The sequence below is a fragment of the Barbus barbus genome (assembly GCF_936440315.1).
Source record: "Barbus barbus genome assembly, chromosome: 18".
Classification (NCBI taxonomy): Eukaryota; Metazoa; Chordata; class Actinopteri; order Cypriniformes; family Cyprinidae; genus Barbus; species Barbus barbus.
Window position 1 is genome coordinate 6,585,198 of NC_136746.1, and position 19,103 is coordinate 6,604,300.

General features: G+C 38.4%; 1 protein-coding gene across 1 annotated transcript in view; it reads right to left on the reverse strand.

The window, feature by feature from the left end:
• Positions 1 to 16,415, reverse strand: part of spred2b (sprouty related EVH1 domain containing 2b) — a 41,818-nt gene extending 25,403 nt beyond the window's left edge. Inside the window, exon 1 of the mRNA XM_079440829.1 lies at positions 15,967 to 16,415. Within this exon, the coding sequence (XP_079296955.1) occupies positions 15,967 to 15,992 (26 nt within the window). The 5' untranslated portion in view covers positions 15,993 to 16,415. The remainder of the gene's footprint in view (positions 1 to 15,966) is intronic.
• Between the last annotated feature and the right edge of the window lie 2,688 nt (positions 16,416 to 19,103).

The window sequence follows — 19,103 nt, forward strand, 5'->3', positions numbered from 1 at the left end:
CTGTTTCCTTCATGTGTGATGTCATTGTTGCTTCCTGTTGTTTATCTCCTTTGTCCTTCCAAGGACACAAGACATTTAAAACAGGAGACTTGCTTTTTTTACTCACATCTTTGGCATTTTAAATCATCAACATATTTTAGAATTCTTTGCTTTACATATTCTTTCTGATATTTGATGCAGACAGAGACATCAGAATCATGCTGCAATATACTGAACAAAATCTGAGAACAACAAAATATTCCTGTGCCATTTGAGCAATGGATTTCCATGACCTTTCCAGTCATTCATCATCACTGTAAGGATTTTTAAAAATCTTTCTATAGAGGCAGATTTCCAAATTTTAGAATAAAATGTAAAACAAAACTTTCAGTCTGTTCCTCACACAAAGTTTCTGCATGGCTTCAGAAGTGTTTTAGGTCTTTCTTAGAGATTGATAGACATGGTCACTCTGAGTGTCTAATAGAAAATATTAGCGTGAATCAAAAAAAAAATGATTGTGATTTTAACGGTAAAAAACTGTAAAAATGCTACAGTAAAAACCTGTTAAATGGTTAACGGTAAGTTAAAATTTACAGGGAAAAACCAGAAAACTGACGTTCCCAGAATTCCCTGCGTTGCATTTCAAATTTTGTTTCAATTTGATGTTTCTTCTTATTTTTTTTTCTCATCAGTCATGTTTATTAGGGTTGTATGTTACATCTAATGTTGTTAAATTAATGTTTATTGCATATTTCAGTTTAATGAGTCTCACCATGATGGTGTTTAGTGCTTATATGAATGACACTGTGCACCTTCTATATACAGTCAGGTCCATAAATATTGGGACATCGACACAATTCTAACATTTTTGGCTCTATTCACCACCACAATGGATTTCAAATGAAACGAACAAGATGTGCTTTAACTGCAGACTGTCAGCTTTAATTTGAGGGTATTTACATCCAAATCAGGTGAACGGTGTAGGAATTACAACAGTTTGCATATGTGCCTCCCACTTGTTAAGGGACCAAAAGTAATGGGACAATTGGCTTCTCAGCTGTTCCATGGCCAGGTGTGTGTTATTCCCTCATTATCCCAATTACAATGAGCAGATAAAAGGTCCAGAGTTCATTTAAAGTGTGCTATTTGCATTTGGAATCTGTTGCTGTCAACTGTCAAGATGAGATCCAAAGAGCTGTCACTATCAGTGAAGCAAGCCATCATTAGGCTGAAAAAACAAAACAAACCCATCAGAGAGATAGCAAAAACATTAGGTGTGGCCAAAACAACTGTTTGGAACATTCTTAAAAAGAAGGAACGCACCAGTGAGCTCAGCAACACCAAAAGACCCGGAAGACCACGGAAAACAACTGTGGTGGATGACCGAAGAATTAAAAAAGTCGTGACGTATTGTCAAGTATGGTGACCCATACTCGAAATTGGTGCTCTGCGTTTAACCCATCCAAGTGCACACACACAGCAGTGAGTAGTGAACAAATGCACACACACACACACACACCGTGAACACACACCCGGAGCAGTGGGCAGCCATGCTGCAGCGCCCGGGGAGCAGTTGGGGGTTCGGTGCCTTACTCAAGGGCACCTCAGTCGTGGTATTGAGGGTGGAGAGAGCGCTGTACATTCACTCCCCCCACCTACAATCCCTGCCGGCCGGGGACTCGAACCCGCAACCTTTCGATTACGAGTCCGACTCTCTAACCATTAGGCCACGACTTCCCCGTGTATCTTCCCCGAATTCTTTCCCTGGTGAAGAAAACACCCTTCACAACAGTTGGCCAGATCAAGAACACTCTCCAGGAGGTAGGTGTATGTGTGTCAAAGTCAACAATCAAGAGAAGACTTCACCAGAGTGAATACAGAGGGTTCACCACAGGATGTAAACCATTGGTGAGCCTCAAAAACAGGAAGGCCAGATTAGAGTTTGCCAAACGACATCTAAAAAAGCCTTCACAGTTCTGGAACAACATCCTATGGACAGATGAGACCAAGATTAACTTGTACCAGAGTGATGGGAAGAGAAGAGTATGGAGAAGGAAAGGATCTGCTCATGATCCTAAGCATACCACCTCATCAGTGAAGCATGGTGGTGGTAGTGTCATGGCGTGGGCATGTATGGCTGCCAGTGGAACTGGTTCTCTTGTATTTATTGATGATGTGACTGCTGACAAAAGCAGCAGGATGAATTCTGAAGTGTTCCGGGCAATATTATCTGCTCATATTCAGCCAAATGCTTCAGAACTCACTGGACGGCGCTTCACAGTGCAGATGGACAATGACCCAAAGCATACTGCAAAAGCAGCCAAAGAGTTTTTGAAGGGAAAGAAGCGGACTGTTATGCAATGGCCAAGTCAATCACCTGACCTGAATCCGATTGAGCATGCATTTCACTTGCTGAAGACAAAACTGAAGGGAAAATGCCCCAAGAACAAGCAGGAACTGAAGACTGTTGCAGTAGAGGCCTGGCAGAGCATCACCAGGGATGAAACCCAGCGTCTGGTGATGTCTATGCGTTCCAGACTTCAAGCTGTAATTGACTGCAAAGGATTTGCAACCAAGTATTAAAAAGTGAAAGTTTGATTTATGATTATTATTCTGTCCCATTACTTTTGGTCCCTTAACAAGTGGGAGGCACATATGCAAACTGTTGTAATTCCTACACCGTTCACCTGATTTGGATGTAAATACCCTCAAACTAAAGCTGACAGTCTGCAGTTAAAGCACATCTTGTTCGTTTCATTTGAAATCCATTGTGGTGGTGTATAGAGCCAAAAATGTTAGAATTGTGTCGATGTCCCAATATTTATGGACCTGACTGTATGTTATCATTTAAAAGCTGCTTGTGATGAGCTTTGGTTCATCATGTGACTTTCTCATCACCACCTGCATTTGGTGGTTATCAGTGTATTACAAAGGTACTAAACAGATTTCAGTACTTCAATAGGTTGGTATTAGGATATTAGTAGGATATTTAACTGTAAATTTCAGTTAAAAACGTAAAACCTAAAATGTTGTTACAGTATTTCTTACGGTAGAATTCCGGCAATCACAGCTGCCGTTTTTTTACCGTAAATTTTATGGATTTTTTTTTTCTTTTGTTTCCACAGAAAAATAACAGCATACTGGTTTAAGCAACTTCCAATTCCAATTCACTGCAGTTTCCAGTTAAAATAAACACTAATGGCAGTAAAACACCTACAACTTTTATTCCTTTTCACACATATTATTAATACAAGGGCAGATTATTGATTAATAAAGACATATTTTTGCTCAGTTCCACGATAATGTTGTGACCTCAGGTTGTATGATTTGTACACTAATACATTTTGACATTTGCATCACATAAGCAGATATGTATGAAGTAAACTTGCTCTGTCGCTCACCTGGTACAGCACTGCAATAGTCCCATGAAATAAGAGCTCAAAGACTTATAGAAGCAAGCTAAAATTACATAGTTGTGTTTTTATCTCATATTTGCTTTTGTTAACATTATCGGTTAGATTTGGAGTAGCTGGTACATTATTTTCTAATGCAATTAACCTTTTAGCGCCACTCACTGAACATTTATTTTCTGAACTGCCACGGTACATACAGATTCATGCTCATCTGTTTCATATAAAACTGAATATGCTTTTAGCACAACTCACTAGACATTTCACTTTGAAAGTGTCGCAGAACACGCAAGAAGCATCATATCATTTTGCAGAAATGCGGCCACAGGCACGTTTTTCCACAGAGCCTGGGTTGGGTTTGGAACAACATGAGGGTGAGTAAATGATAACAGAATTTTATTTTCATTTTGGATGAATTATGTAATCAGATTGGTTTTTGTCTACACAAGTACTACCAAAGAGCAAATGGTCAAAGAAACCAACTAAACTACAAAAAAAACAGTCACTATTAAAAATGCCCTGACATTTCCATGGTCAAGGAAACCCAAAATATAACCCACATGATTCAAACACATCCACAAATTTCACTCCATTCATGTTACGCAGTTGCTTTTACCAGTGATATGATCGTTAGCTGGTCATCTTTTCCAAGTAAATAACTGATAATATTTAGCGTGTCTCTTTAACATGCTGGGACATCAACCATCTGGCTTTCTCTGGGGAAAAAATAGGGTCATAGAATTGCAGGCATTTAATAGACACAATGTGAAGCGTGTGCGTACACACATATACAAACACACACACAACAGAATGTACGAAGGCGGCGAAAGCCACGACTCCCTCTGCTCGCTGCCATCCCAGGCTGGAAGGTGTCTCAGTGCGGCCTCTCTCCCATCTGTGCGACAGTGGGAGTCAGGCCAGCGTCACACCCCGCCGTAAGCGGCCAAGAACCCACACAGGTGACACTCCATCAACCTGAGCACAACCATCTTCCTTGTTTCATCTCCATTCAACTGCATCACACGTGTTCATTCAATTGTTATGGTCTTTTAGAAGGAATCATAATGGAAACAACCCCCATCTACTTTCATTGTGCACTCAACCACGACAACAAGTGTCTGACTTGTATTTACTACTAATAATAAAGACTCTTCTTTGGAAGTGAGAATGTGTGGCAAAACTCTGAAAGTAGCATGGCTAAATAAAGGTAATATTTCAATACTGGTCCAACAGTTGCACAGCTGCACGTTATTTGCATTGTTAGACCCCATTTAGGGCAAATCTAACTCCCCTGTTTTCAAATATTTTCCGTCAAAAATATTTAAATTGTTAGAACCTATGTCATTAATTTACTTGCCCTCAAGTTGTTTCAATTAAGACTTTCATTCATCTTTGATGCAGATATATTTAATGAAACCTGAGATCTCTCCATTGAAAGTCCAACCAAAACTTGTATTGATCAATATTTACATTTGAATAAAAACCTATATTAAACGTTGCTATCATATAAAGAGGTCATGCCCCTTCAGAAGACTAGATTAACTGCTTGATTCATATGGTTAAGGTTTTTATGAACTTTATAAAGCATCACATTTTGATTGCATTGGCTTTCAGTGGAGGGACAGAAATCTCATTTCCTTTAAAATATCCTTTGTGTTTCAAAAATGTTTTGAGTAAATGATGACAGAATGTTGCATTTTAAGTGAACTAACTTTTTGCATTTCAGTCTGTTTCTCAAATGTAACTATTATATGACTTCTTAAGACTTAGATGGGCCACTTTTATGATACTTTCATGGTGCTTGACAGCCACTGGTCACTGTGTGCTGTCATTGTTTGGAAATGAGCGTTCAGCGTTCCTCTAAAGAAAGACATTTACACAGCAACATGAGGGTGAGCAAATGATAACAGAATTTGAATTTTAGAGTGAAGCAACACTTTAAATGAACGTTTAATATAACATTGCATCTATTTAACCTCACAAGGAGATTTTAGAAGATTCCCTGTGGTTTCCAAACAATGACACATTATCCATTGCTTCAATAAGCAGCTAGACTTTCCCCAAACTCACTAGTATTATGGTCAGTCCAGTCAGGCACTTCAAACAAAGAAATTACACACTTCACTTTAAAACGGAAGTGAGAAAAGTACAAACCATAATGATCTTGACACAAAACAACAATGTATTTCCAAACTAGCCATATTAAAAGGTCATAGAGAACCACTGGGACTCTTTAGGTGCCCTCTGAGAGCCAGCAGAAAACCCACTCAGGGTTTCCTCAAAGATAAAGGCCTCCAAGTTCCAGTTTACAGAGGTAACAAGGACAAAACGTTCAGCAGAATCACTGAATGGGCATTTAGGTGTACGTGCAGGTTGGCAGGCCATGGAGGAACTGGGGTGAAGTCAGGAGAGAATGACGGATAGACGGATGTCTCACCATAGTTTAGTCTATTTGATTATCATCAGGGGGCACCGGCAGCATCACAATAGGGCACAATGGTTTCCGCACAATGTGGAATTGTCCACGTTCTCAAGGCTTTAAATGATATGTCGCCACCTCTTCCCAGAGTCTCAATGAGATCAACAATGGACGACTCTGAGAATTATAAAAGCATGGCTCCACATTAATCTGCAATCTTCTCCTGTGCGGCAAACAATAGGGTCATATCTTCATGACACGCTGGAAACATAACTCCCAAATAATTTCAATCAAAACAGCAAATATTACGCTAATTATTATTATTATTTATTCAAAACACACAATTGATATTGATGATATTGATTGATTAAGCTTGTACCACTGAGAATGTTAAGATCATTGCTTCCTTCCCTTCTTATAAACAATTTGCCTATGAAGTAGTTAAAACAGGTCAAATAAATTAAAGAAATTATTATGCTACAATTACACAATTTGTGTGTTTGATTCTGACTATTACAAGGGCCTGCTGGAATTTAACCATTTATCTACTGCACGTTTAAAGACTGAACACCATAAACACAGCTTTTTGTCAACCGTTGTCAATGAGTGCACATCTATATTAATGTGCATACAGTGTATGCAACATCACTTGGTGGAAGAATAGCTTATTTCCATAACTATTATTGTTGATTTAATTAAATACTATATTCAATTATTTGTATTTATTATATTAAACTACTTATTGAAAGTTGGTATCTCTTATCACATTGTTTCCATAAAAGCAATAAGTCACCCAATTAAAGGGATAGTCGCCCAAAAATTAAAAGTTGCAGTTAATTTACTCACCCTCAGGCCATCCGAACAGTAAAGAAGATTTCCTTGGTGATTCATAAAATGCATTTCACATGTTCATTATTGGATGCTATAGTCATATAATTGCATATTTGTTACAGTATTGCATGATTAACGTACTGGGGAATCAGTTATTTGAACCAGTTAATCGAAACAAACTGTCTGAAAGAATCAGTTTGCGGAAAATCATCTGACTTCCCTGTTTGTCTGAGGCTTTGGATAGCAGGTAATAATGTTAAATAATGTTCATTTCTTGCACAGACCGATCGTTTCGCTTCATAACACATCAATATGTCGCCAGAAGCCATGGGTATTAATTTTGCGTTCCTTGATATAATATTTTTTGACTCTCAAGTGCTAGTAGCTGCTCACTTGCATTTTATGAATCACAAAGGACCAGGTTTTCAGCCAAACATTTTACTGATCTACTCAAGAAAAAAAGTCTCCTAGATCTCGGATGGCCTGAGGGTGAGCAAATTTACCAGCACTGTACTCCTTACCCATGGTAAAAATCACACACGCACTGGTTAATGATTTGATATTGAACAGCCAAAATCTCTAATGCTAATCTGATTCATAAATCGAACATTTATGACTGAAGCTAGGTGTGTCAGACAAAAAACGATTCACAGGCACATCACGATTCTCTTTCAAATCATTCTGAATCGATTTACAAAAAAAATCAACTTGCAATTTAAAATGAATTTTTAATACCTCTGGGCATTGGAAATCTTAGGATAAAATATTACAGGTACAAATAAGCGTCATGCAATGTACAATTCTGCAAAAATGCTACAACGTCATTATAAAGAAAACCAGCAACAACCCAGTCCACATGACATGTCGATCATGCTTATGCACATCATAAACAATAACCAAGTTTAAGGTGTCTCATATATGCGGCATATCATTTACATAGAGTGAAAGCGGCCTCTGATTTTATTAAAGCTGCTTATTCTATTCCTATCAGCTAGTCAGCGCAGACATATTTTATACTAAATCTTTAAACAGGTTTGCACCTCTGTTGCTGAAAAATTGAGATGCACTGAGGATAATTTTGGAATCAGACTACAACTGAAACCGAACCGTCGCCACATGGACCTCACTACCGCCACCTTTGCCATTCAAAACAGGACCTTGTGTTTTTACGAACCTGCAAGGAATGAAACAGCAGCACTGACAGACAAACGCAGAGCAAAAGGCCACTTGACAACAGAACAATCCGGAAAAACCTGCCTAGGCTTACCGGCTGCTCTCCGTCATCTCTGCGTATCTAGCGGCAGCGCTCACGGCATCGGCGGGACGAGCATCTCTCGGGCGCGCTCAGAAGGACGGAGAACGAGCATGTCTGCATCCAGAAAGCAGGGAGAAAGCTCCAGCCTCCTCTTCACACACTGTATGATTCAGTCTCCTTGACAAACACTCGGGTGCTGGAGTATGAGTCATCCGCAAGCAGCCATTTCTGCCTTGAGCCGGTGGCCTACAGCACAGCTTTCCCTCTCTCTCTCTCTCTCTTTTTCTCTCACGGTCTAACGTGCAGAGAATATAATCTCCAAGCGGCGTAAGCTCCAACTCGCCTACACCTCCAGCTAAAGCTACGACCAACAACACCCACACATGCACAGGGTGTGGGCTCAACCGAACATGAACCAGTGCAGATAGTTACTGTGCCCCTCTACATCAAACAACACCTACACGCACGCCGAGAGCTGACTATACGCTGTGTAAACACCTACATCTTAACCATCAATCAAGCTGGTCCTGAACGCTGTTGGAGGGTGTAGCATTGTTCAATCTTATGTAGGAGATGAACAAAAGAGAGCCGTCAATGGAGAAAGATGCTTTTTGAAGTCAGATGGTGCAGTTACTAAGAGGGGTTAACAAGCTGAACCCACTGGTTTCTCCATTGGAGGCCGTTCAAATCAGCCATGCTTTATGATTGAACATTGAACATAATCAATATATATATATATATATTGAAAAGTCATGTACAGTTGAATGAAGGCTATTTAGATGGATGGGATAGTTCACCTAAAATGACAATATTGTCATCATTTACTCACCAAAATATCTTCAAAATATCTCCACAGACAAATAGAATGTGATACATTTAGAATGTTCAAAATGTTCAAAAGAACATATTTTACTCGAAACACAACACTTTAGCACTTTTAATCAAATTAATGTGCCCTTGCTGAGAAAACTAAACAAAGAAAACATCTTGCTGACTCCAGACTTTTGAACAGCAGTGTATGGAGATGGAGGCCCTGCTCACCTGCATAAAATTAATATGATATATATTTGCTATTTTTGGAAAGATAAATACACCGAAAAGTGCTTTTCTGCTCTTAAAATGAAGCAAAAAAAGAAAAATCAAAAAACAATATTTTCAGCTGATCTGAAAACAAGCAATTTAATAAAAAGATGATAACAGATGCATCTGGAATCTCACATATGAAATGAAATTTTCATTTAATCTTTAAGTACAGTTTTTTAACATTGAAGTACAGTACAGTTTTTATTTCACTTTTAGGTACAATATATTTCAATTTAATAATCAAGTTTTTAATTTATCTGGAAGTAAGCATGGTGCAGTGTTAATGTTCAAACTGTGTATTTACAATGTTTTAATTGGTTGACAATAATAAATATTCTTATTAGGAATAAAACTGACCCGTTTTTTGTTGTTGTTTTAACTGTGCATAGTGCTATACTGTATTTTAATGTTGGTCATAATGGTGGTACTTGGAAAGCCAAATATTTTCTGAGGGGGTGTAAAAAGTTGGATAACCAGTGCTCTAGGGCAAACACGTGAATTCTGGGGGATGGGACACAATCATGTTATCTGCTTATGAATATCTTCCAGCTCAAACTTACAGGAAAATATGATCAAATAAGGAAAACCAAAAGTGTTTACCTGAAATTATGTATGGTTATTCAAGCAATAAGCCACTCCAGGCGGTGCATTAAGTGATTTTAGCAGGTGTGAGAGGTATATAAGTCCTACCTTATGTGGCTTATTGCATTTATAAAAGACACCAAAGTTCAATAAATGGTTTAAGAGAGCATGAATCAAAATTGACCTTATTTACTTGCTCAAAACCGGCTTCTGCTCTTAATTAGACATAGACGTTTACACATCTCTGACAGCATTTAACACTAAAGAGAAAATATGAAGATGTGCCTGGTTTGACATTATTGACTCCCAACAGAATTGGTATGAATAACGTGAATGGGATTTGAAAACTGAGTGCAAGTGATTTTAATGACTTCAATTTAAGTCTGTTCCTCACACAAAGAGCTCAGTGTCATTTTGTTCAAACACTGTATGCTTTCACCATGCATATTCTGAACACACTGGGTATTTTATAGTAAGACACAAGCACCCCAAGGCACACACATAAAAAGAAAGAAAGAAAAAAAATTCGATAAATGTGGGGCAGAGTGGTTTCCGCCCCTTTTGGCAGGTGGGTTAAACAGTTGTACCAAACCTGATAAGGGCAGACTGTTACTTCCTTAGATAAGGTCTGTGTAACCCTGCCTGGCCCTACTTACAGCCATCTACAAAAGAGAGGGAAGAGGAAACAAGACTCTCTTTTAAAGCATGTCTATTTTGTACACCTCAGGCATTATAATGAAGGAATTTTAATCTTGAAAAGGCTATTAAAAGAGGGAGTTTTGTGCAAATTTTGAGCATGTGTCACTGAAATGACATGCTTAAATAATTATTATTGCTAATGTAAATATCTAATAAGCTCAAGATGCTTATCTCACCCACAGATGCATGACTGCTCCATTGTCCTAAACTGTTTTGATGCATGTGTCAGAAGCGAAATGCTAAAAAAACAACACAAACTACTTTTCAAATGTTTGGGGTCAGTTTTTTCATTTTTAATGTTTTAATTAAATTAATCCTTTTATTCAGCAAGGATGCATTAAATTGATTAAAAGGGACAGTAAAGACTTTTATAATGTCACAAAAGATTTCAATTTCCAATAAATGCTGCCCTTTTGAACTTGCCATGCAGAAAAAAAATGCAAACATACTAAGCAGCACAACTGTTTTCAACATATTAGAATGACTTAAGACTGAAGAAACGGCTGCTTAAAAATTAGACCATTAATGGCAGTGTCAAGTGGTATAACCATCAAGAATGTGGCATAAACAAAGAAGAAGAAAGAAAAAACTTTTAATGTAGTGACTGCTTTTAAACATTTGAAATCAAAATGTTTAAGGTAATTTTTTTTTCAAAATATCATTCATTTCTACATCTAATGGTTATACCATCTGACAACCTGATAAAAAGTGATATTTATATAAGCAATGAAAAGATTGCTATAGAGATTATATGGCGGCTTTCAGTGTAAAAAACACACCTAAACATATGGTTACAAGCAGAATACAGTGCTATTCAGCCCCAGATCTTAGTGTCATATCAACTACATCCTCAACCTGAGACGGGGGAAAACCAAGCCTGAAGGCCAGAAAGGACACAAAGAGCGCTAAATAATGGTGGCAAGTAATACCAAAGCTATTGTTCATGTCCGGGTGTCCCGTTGCATTTGATATTCAATTCAAATTGAATCCTGATTTAGAGATAACAAACAGTTGGGACTAAGACTGAACTCTGACATTCGGCCGCTGTTATCTGCCGTCTTGGAAACGCATTGGCAAAAGTCTCCTCGTTATCCGTTGGCTTATTTCTGAATGGCTGGTCACTGGGCCGTGGAAACGCATTGAATAAAAGGACTTGTGCAGTTGTCCAGTGGCCACATGCGCATTTCCATATGAGAGCAGTGAAATTCACAAGACCTCATTTGGCTCTGCAATGCTTTTCGGGTGGAGGGGAGGGGCTGATTGAATGAAAAAGAACAACAGGTTCAATAAAGCGCAGATAATGGCTTCCTGTCTGGGCCGTGACAGAAGAGCTATCTGTGTTCCCTTCTCAGCAGGACCACAGAGGGGTGAGAAGTTGACAACGCTTTCATTCTCCTGAGGACTGGGAGCTGTGTTTGGACAGGCCGCTTTACAACGGCAGAGTGGCCTTCACAAATAAACCATCACATTTTACTACTTGGCTTGACCAAGAAAACATTTAAGGAAATAATCAAATAAAAGATTAACAGCCTGGAAGACTGGGCAGGAGCATCTGGCCCTTGTGTCTTTTCCACAGGATGTGAAACACATTCATAAGAAGCGCTGGACGTCTGATAACGGCGAATAAGAGAAGCACTTCTTGAACTCTGAAATGGAAATCTGTCAGACTAAACGGCAGCTATTTCACTACATTTCTGTGAAATTTTTGATACACTTTACTAGTCCTGCACAATATTGTAGGAAAATGCCTATGCGATAACTTGTTAAATAAAGTTTTAAGTGTGTAAAATCAATTTAAACGATATTTAAATATATTTAAAAACAGAAAATGACAATCAACATGCATGCTTCAAATTCTTTTGGCGCTAAATCACTGACAGCAGCTGCGAGTGCCTTCGCTATTTCACTATGAAAGTGTCACGACGGTTTGTTGATCATCTCGCATACGTCATCGGAGAACAAAAACAATCATATATTCTCTGCTAAATATATATTCTCAACTTAAAACTTTGACTTTTCATACTTTCTGAAGTACTAAAATCACTGTTATTTGCAATATTGACCAAGTAACCCGAATCGTTCACACACTGTGATGTTTTCACACTGCATGTGAAAGTGTGTTAAAAACAGACCAAAGAGCAAATGTTTCAGCTCATAGCTTTCTTCAGAGCTTTTTTAATGTACATTTGCATTATTTCAATCATTTAAATATATTGAGGGTCCCACTTTATATTAAGTGACCTTAACTACTATGTATTTACATTTAAATTAATCATTTAGTACGATGCACTTATTGTGTACGTACATGTTTTTACATTGTACTTATATATTTTTTTTTTAAATACCTGCATGTAATTACATCAGGTAATTAATTTCTATAATTACATTTGTAATTAATATCCCTTACACCTTAACCCACCCTTAAACCTACCCATACCACCAAACCTGTCCCTAACCTTACCCATATCCCACCTCAATAGCAGCAATAGTGTTTTGCAATACAATATGAGCACAATAAATACATTGTAGTTATTTTTTGATGTAAGTACATACTAATTAAGGCCACTTAATATAAAGTGGGACCGAGAAAAAAAGAAAGTGCTTGACTTATGCTGTCATGTGAAGCACATCCTTGCCAGCTTCAATATTAATGCATTAGTTACATAATCTGAGAATGACTCTTTGTACTACTAAGAAGGAAGGACCAAAACTTGTGTACTAGTGTTGTGAAATGCAAGTGTAGTGCATTGCATTGACCTTGACTAATGTTAACTTGTCTCTTTTTATTATCCTTTAATATATTTAATGTAGTGCAGGATGTGAGAAATGAGCTCAACAAATAAACATATCCGTGTATCATGTTCCTTAAAAATCTAATTTCAACCATAGCTCAAAAACTCACTCCAAACACATAAACATCCCATAATAGCAATAAATCAGTATAAAATACACTTCTGGTTATAGCAGCTTAACAGTCAATCCTCGGTTTATAACACTTCAAAACACACAACCCGATAAGAATATAGGCAGATTTAAGTAAAGCTCTTTTTTTCCAGACAAAAGCCAGGGAAAGCAATACAATCCAACATCCTCTTAAAGGGAATTAAATGGCTACCATTACCAATATTAAATCAAATTAATAGAAAGAGAGACATACGGCTGTAAAACTGCTGAGCTTGCCCTTGTAACATTGAGGACTCATCATTTTAAGGCATTAAGGTTAATTATTGCTGTAGATCAAGCGAGCATGTCAAAAATATAAGACAAGCTGGGAAGCAAGCTAACTGTCATAATGACTTTTATTTTCTAATGAAGCTGTGTAATAGAAAGTGTATAAACAGAATATACCAGACCAAGAAAACAAAGAATACGACTTGAAGAGAAACAGTAGAGATTAATCATCCACAGACAGAAAGTAATACACAAAGTAATACTTTTATTTACGGCACACACAGTCTGTGCCGAGCCTGTTCCTATGAGTCAGAGTGAAAACGAGGATCTGAAATCGATTTTTCCTGCACAGGGCAGGGGATTGGGAATGGCTGGGGTGACCTTTCTGAAAGTCATTTTGCACTGTTGTCTTCTACACTATTTATAGTCAAATGTTAGTTTGGGAACATTATTACTGAGATCAATACCATTGATATGACTGGACTGCCTGTGTTTGAGTGCTGCATCGCATTCATCCTATTGGGGAACGAGGCCCTAATCGTGCTAGTCCCTAAATAACATGGCAGATTGTATAGAAACATGCATCATGGTGCATTTACCTTTACTTTTAGTGCAAAATCATACTGAATTACGAAAGTGTGATAAGCTTTAGGAATATTTCACTCATTTTATTTTATGTTTCGATGACAGTGGCCATAACAATTTTATTGTAGGGTCCCATTTTATACAAAATGTGACCCTGGACCACAAAACCAGTCTTAAGTCGCTGGGGGATATTTGTAGCAATAGCCAAAAATACATTGTATGGGTCAAAATTACCAAAAATCATTAGGATTTTAAGTAAAGATCATGTTCCATGAAGATATTTTGTAAATTTCCTACCGTAAATATATTATAACTTAATGTTTGATTAGTAATATGCATTGCTAAGAACTTAATTTAGACAATTTTAAAGGTGATTTTCTCAATATTTCGATTTTTTTGCCCCCTCAGATTCCAGATTCGTAAATGGTTGTATCTCGGCCAAATATTATCCTAACAAACCATACATCAACGGAAAGCTTATTTATTCAATTGAAAAAAACTGACACTTAAGACTTGTTTTGTGGTCCGGGGTCACAAATGTCTTTAACTATTATGTACTTAAGTGTAATAATAAATAAAGAATCTATTACTTATAATAATGATAATAATTATTATCATTGTTGTTGTTTGGTTCAATGTACTTACTGTGTTCACATTGTATTAAAAACACTTTTGCTGATATTTACGTGGGACATGGGGTTATATTAGGGACAAGTTTATTGGTATGGTTAGGTTTAAGGGTGGGTTAAGGGTAGGGTCAACACATGCATGCATGCATACAGGCTAGATATATAATAATAGCATGCACAAAATAGATGTATTGTATGAAATGATTGGTTTAAATGTTAGTACGTAGTATTTAGGGACACTTAATATAAAGTGGGCCCTACTGTAACAGCCACAACTGTGACTAGGCTTCTTGTTGAAAATGAATACCACTTTGGAAAGAGAATAGCTTACATTTGTCCTTAATCATGATAAACGTGAACAAACTCGTTATAAATGTTTATTTCTCGCTATTTTATTGTAGTAACAAGCACTGAAATAGCTGTTATTTCGGAGGAAACATTACAAAATGGTTTAGTTACCATGGCGTAGAGTATAATCCCTTAATGGCCGGTAATTAACTAGTAAATAAGCTTGGTCACCAACTGCAAAGCAAGCTTTTAGTAGCACCTGTGTGTTCATTTACTAAGCACACTATTGACAAGCACGTGTAAAGTCATGAATGGAGTCCGGGCTGAAGGTTACAGCTTTTATGAATGAGCACAAACAACAACTCCTCTCTCTTCCGCTTGACAAGAGCTGGCAGACCGACTCCGATTCACCCGACAGGACACTACTGTTAACGTGTGACAGCAATTCAATTATGGCCAGTATATTAGCAAATACAGCTGAAGACGTGACACATATTAATAGAGCAAGCCCACCTTGGAGTCGTGGAGGAGAGTTAAAACTATTATTGGCTTTCACTCCCAATTTACCTGCTTAAACAGCAGTTATTTCTCATCCTTGTAACGAGCCATCGCAGTCCAGTGGTGTTTTATGAATGAAGCACTAAGTTATATGCAAATGATTCAAAGCGCCTGGCAAGAAACAACAAATGGCGGAGCACTCAACACTTTCCAGCAGATAAACCAGCTCTGTTTTTATGACTAGCCGATGTTTAAGCAAGCTCTCTTGTTCAGAAAACAAACAACATGTGACGCGCAAAACACAGAGGAAGGACCTTTAAAACATCCAAACCCTTCAGCAGATATTTCCACCCCTCTCCCTCCCTCCTTCAGACTATATCAGAGGAACAGGGCCCGATCCCCTCAACATCTCACCGTGCAATACTTTAGCCAACTCTCCAGAACACTTTTCTTACAAAGTAAAGATGTAGAACAAAGACAAACCCTCAAAAAAAAGAGAAAAAGAAAAAAAGACGACATTTATTTCCAGGTACTTACTCGTTTGGGTGTGTTTCTTCAATCATTTTTCTCGTTTCACCTACAAAAACATCCCACAACGGGTGCACTCTGTTCGTTCATCATGTTTATGCCGCTCTTTTCCCAATAATCCCTCACATTTCCTCCGGCTATAGTGTGTCTTCTTATTGCTCTCTCTCTCTCTCTCTCTCTCCTCTCCTCTGCTCGTCTCCGTCTTCTTGATGGGTTTTCGTTTCTTTCTTTTCTTTTTTTTTCTTTTTTCAGTTGCTAGTGGAAACCTTGGAGTATCAAAGAAGGCTGAATCAGATCCTCCGAATAATTTCCCAACAGATTGAGTCCTTCCGTGTATTTCCGAAAATCCCTTAGATTAAATATGCGTTGATGTTGCTGAGGGTGGCCCCAAAGAGCCCCATCTCTGATTACTCCATGTTGGATTATTGTGCAGCGGCGGAGGGAGCGCGCACGGGCGCGCGGGGAGGAGGGGGGGCGAGAGGGCGGGAGCGATGACGTCACGCCGCAGGACGGACGCCCTTCAAATCAGATCAAGACTGTTTGGAAGAAAGTCTATCAAAATATGATCACAGGCTACCTAAAGAAGAGTCAGATTGTGCATATTGGCTAATTCTCACGTGCACAGGTTTTCTATCAAGAATCCGCCCTGCTTTATTTTTATTTAAAGGCGATGGAATGCTACACTGAGTCTCCTTAAGTTGCACAACAAAACAATAGCAACAAAAGAGGCAAAACAAAACAAAGCAACACACAAAACAAACAAAGCCAGACAAAACCAAAAACAATGCAAAAAACAAACAAACAAAAGCCAGATAAAACAAAAAACAATGTAAAATACAAACAAAAGCAAGACAAACCAATGCAAAACAAACAAACAAACAAAGGCAAAATAAAACAAACAAACAAAAACTCAAGTAAAATGGTACCGTCCATTTTTAAACTATAGTGGTGTGAAAAAGTGTTGGCCCCCTTCCTGATTTTTTAATTTTTTTGCATGTTTGTCACACTTTAATGTTTCAGATCAAACAAATTTAAATATTAATCAAAGATAACACAAGTAAACACAACATGCAGTTTTTGAATGTTTTTTATTATGAAGGTAAAACAAAATCCAAACCCACATGGCCCTGTGTGAAAAAGTGCTTGCCCCTCCCTGTTAAAACATAACTGTGGTTTATCACACCTGAGTTCAGTCTCTCTAGCCACACCCAGGCCTGATTACTGCCACACCTGTTTGCAATCAAGAAATCACTTAAATAGGACCTGCCTGACAAAGTGAAGTAGCCCAAAAGATAAAGCTTTGGGACTCCAGCGAGCCACAGTTACCCCTTTTCCACCAAAGCAGTTCCAGGTGCTAGTTCAGAGCCAGTGCTATAGCCGGTTCTTAGTTGGTTCGACTGGCGAGTGCTTTAAGAACCAGTTGCTTTAATTTCCACAGGCTAGAGAGCCAATACAGAGCCAGGTCTTACGTCACTGAATACGTTTCATGTTCGCGGCACAACAGGCTTGTTCGAGGTGCATCAGCGCCATGCAGACCGATCGATCGATCGGCACACAACACACTAAAGCACCACGAGAATGATCCAAAAGCAGTCTGCTTTCCAGTCGCTCCCGCAGTACCCCGATGCCTCGCACTGACCGGTCCACGCAGCGCAGATCCATCCCGAACAAGCCTAAACAAACTATCAGCAATGGCGGACGTTGCGTTGCTATTGATGTTCATGGCTTTGCGAACCTACATCGGCATCCAAACACAGCGAATTAAACGTGTTGGCGTTTAGCTGCTATTTCAAATATGGCAGTCCAAGTTTCTGTTGTCTTGTTGGTCACGGTAACCCGGCCCCCAGCCCCTGACGCAAGCAGTTCTTCCTTCTAGCCCAGCAATGTTTTGGTGCTACTTACGAACCGCTTTTACTGGTTCGGAGCTGGTTCTTTGGATGTCGAAAAACAAAGAACCGGTTCGAAACTAGGCTCTGGCTCCGAACCAGCACTGGAACTGCTTAGGTGGAAAAGGGGTAAGTGAGAGCCATTATCCACAAATGGCGAAAACATGGAACAGTGGCGAACCTTCCCAGGAGTGGCCGGCCGACCAAAATTACCCCAAGAGCACAGCGACGACTCATCCAAGAGGTCACAAAAGTCCCCACAACAACATCTAAAGAACTGCAGGCCTCACTTGCCTCAGTTAAGGTCAGTGTTCATGACTCCACCATAAGAAAGAGACTGGGCAAAAATGGCCTGCATGGCAGAGTTCCAAGACGAAAACCACTGCTGAGCATTACATCTGGCGTAAAAGTAACACAGCATTTCAGAAAAAGAACATCATACCAACAGTAAAATATGGTGGTGGTAGTGTGATGGTCTGGGGCTGTTTTGCTGCTTCAGGACCTGGAAGACATGCTGTGATAAATGGAGCCATGAATTCAGCTGTCTACCAAAAAATCCTGAAGGACAATGTCCGGCCATCTGTTCGTGACCTCAAGCTGAAGCTTTATCCTCAGTTAAGGTCAGTGTTCATGACTCCACCATAAGAAAGAGACTGGGCAAAAATGGCCTGCATGGAAGAGCTCCAAGACGAAAACCGCTGCTGAGCAAAAAGCTGTACAAATGTGCTGTAAAGAAGTTCATTTTGCATTTAGGAGCAATTAACAATTGTCATCTCTCTCAAAGATAAAAAAAAAAATCTATTATATTAATATATTATATAAAAATCTACTATTTTCCGTTGTCATGCAGCACTTTATTTTGACAAGATTATTTTTGTGAATTGTGTTGAATTTCATAAAAAAAAAAAAAAAAAGAATATATTTGGCAAACATAAACCCTGTTTTAATGTTTTATAACTTTGTAATTAAGGATTAGGTATATATTTTTTTTTCTCCTTTCCGTAAATGTATTATTATATTTTTAATTATTATGATTTAAATGGAATTGGAACCTCAATAAAATCTGATCATTTGATACGGCTGTGCTTGGCTTCTTGATGTTCAGATAAAAGAATAAAAACAATGTATCATAACATAAAATGAAAAATCATGTGTCTTTTGGTCTTTCTTTTAGTGAATGGATATAAATATCATTGAACTGTTGAAACGTTTTCAAGTTTGCATAAACCATGCATAGCAAAAATATAGCAAAAACTTACA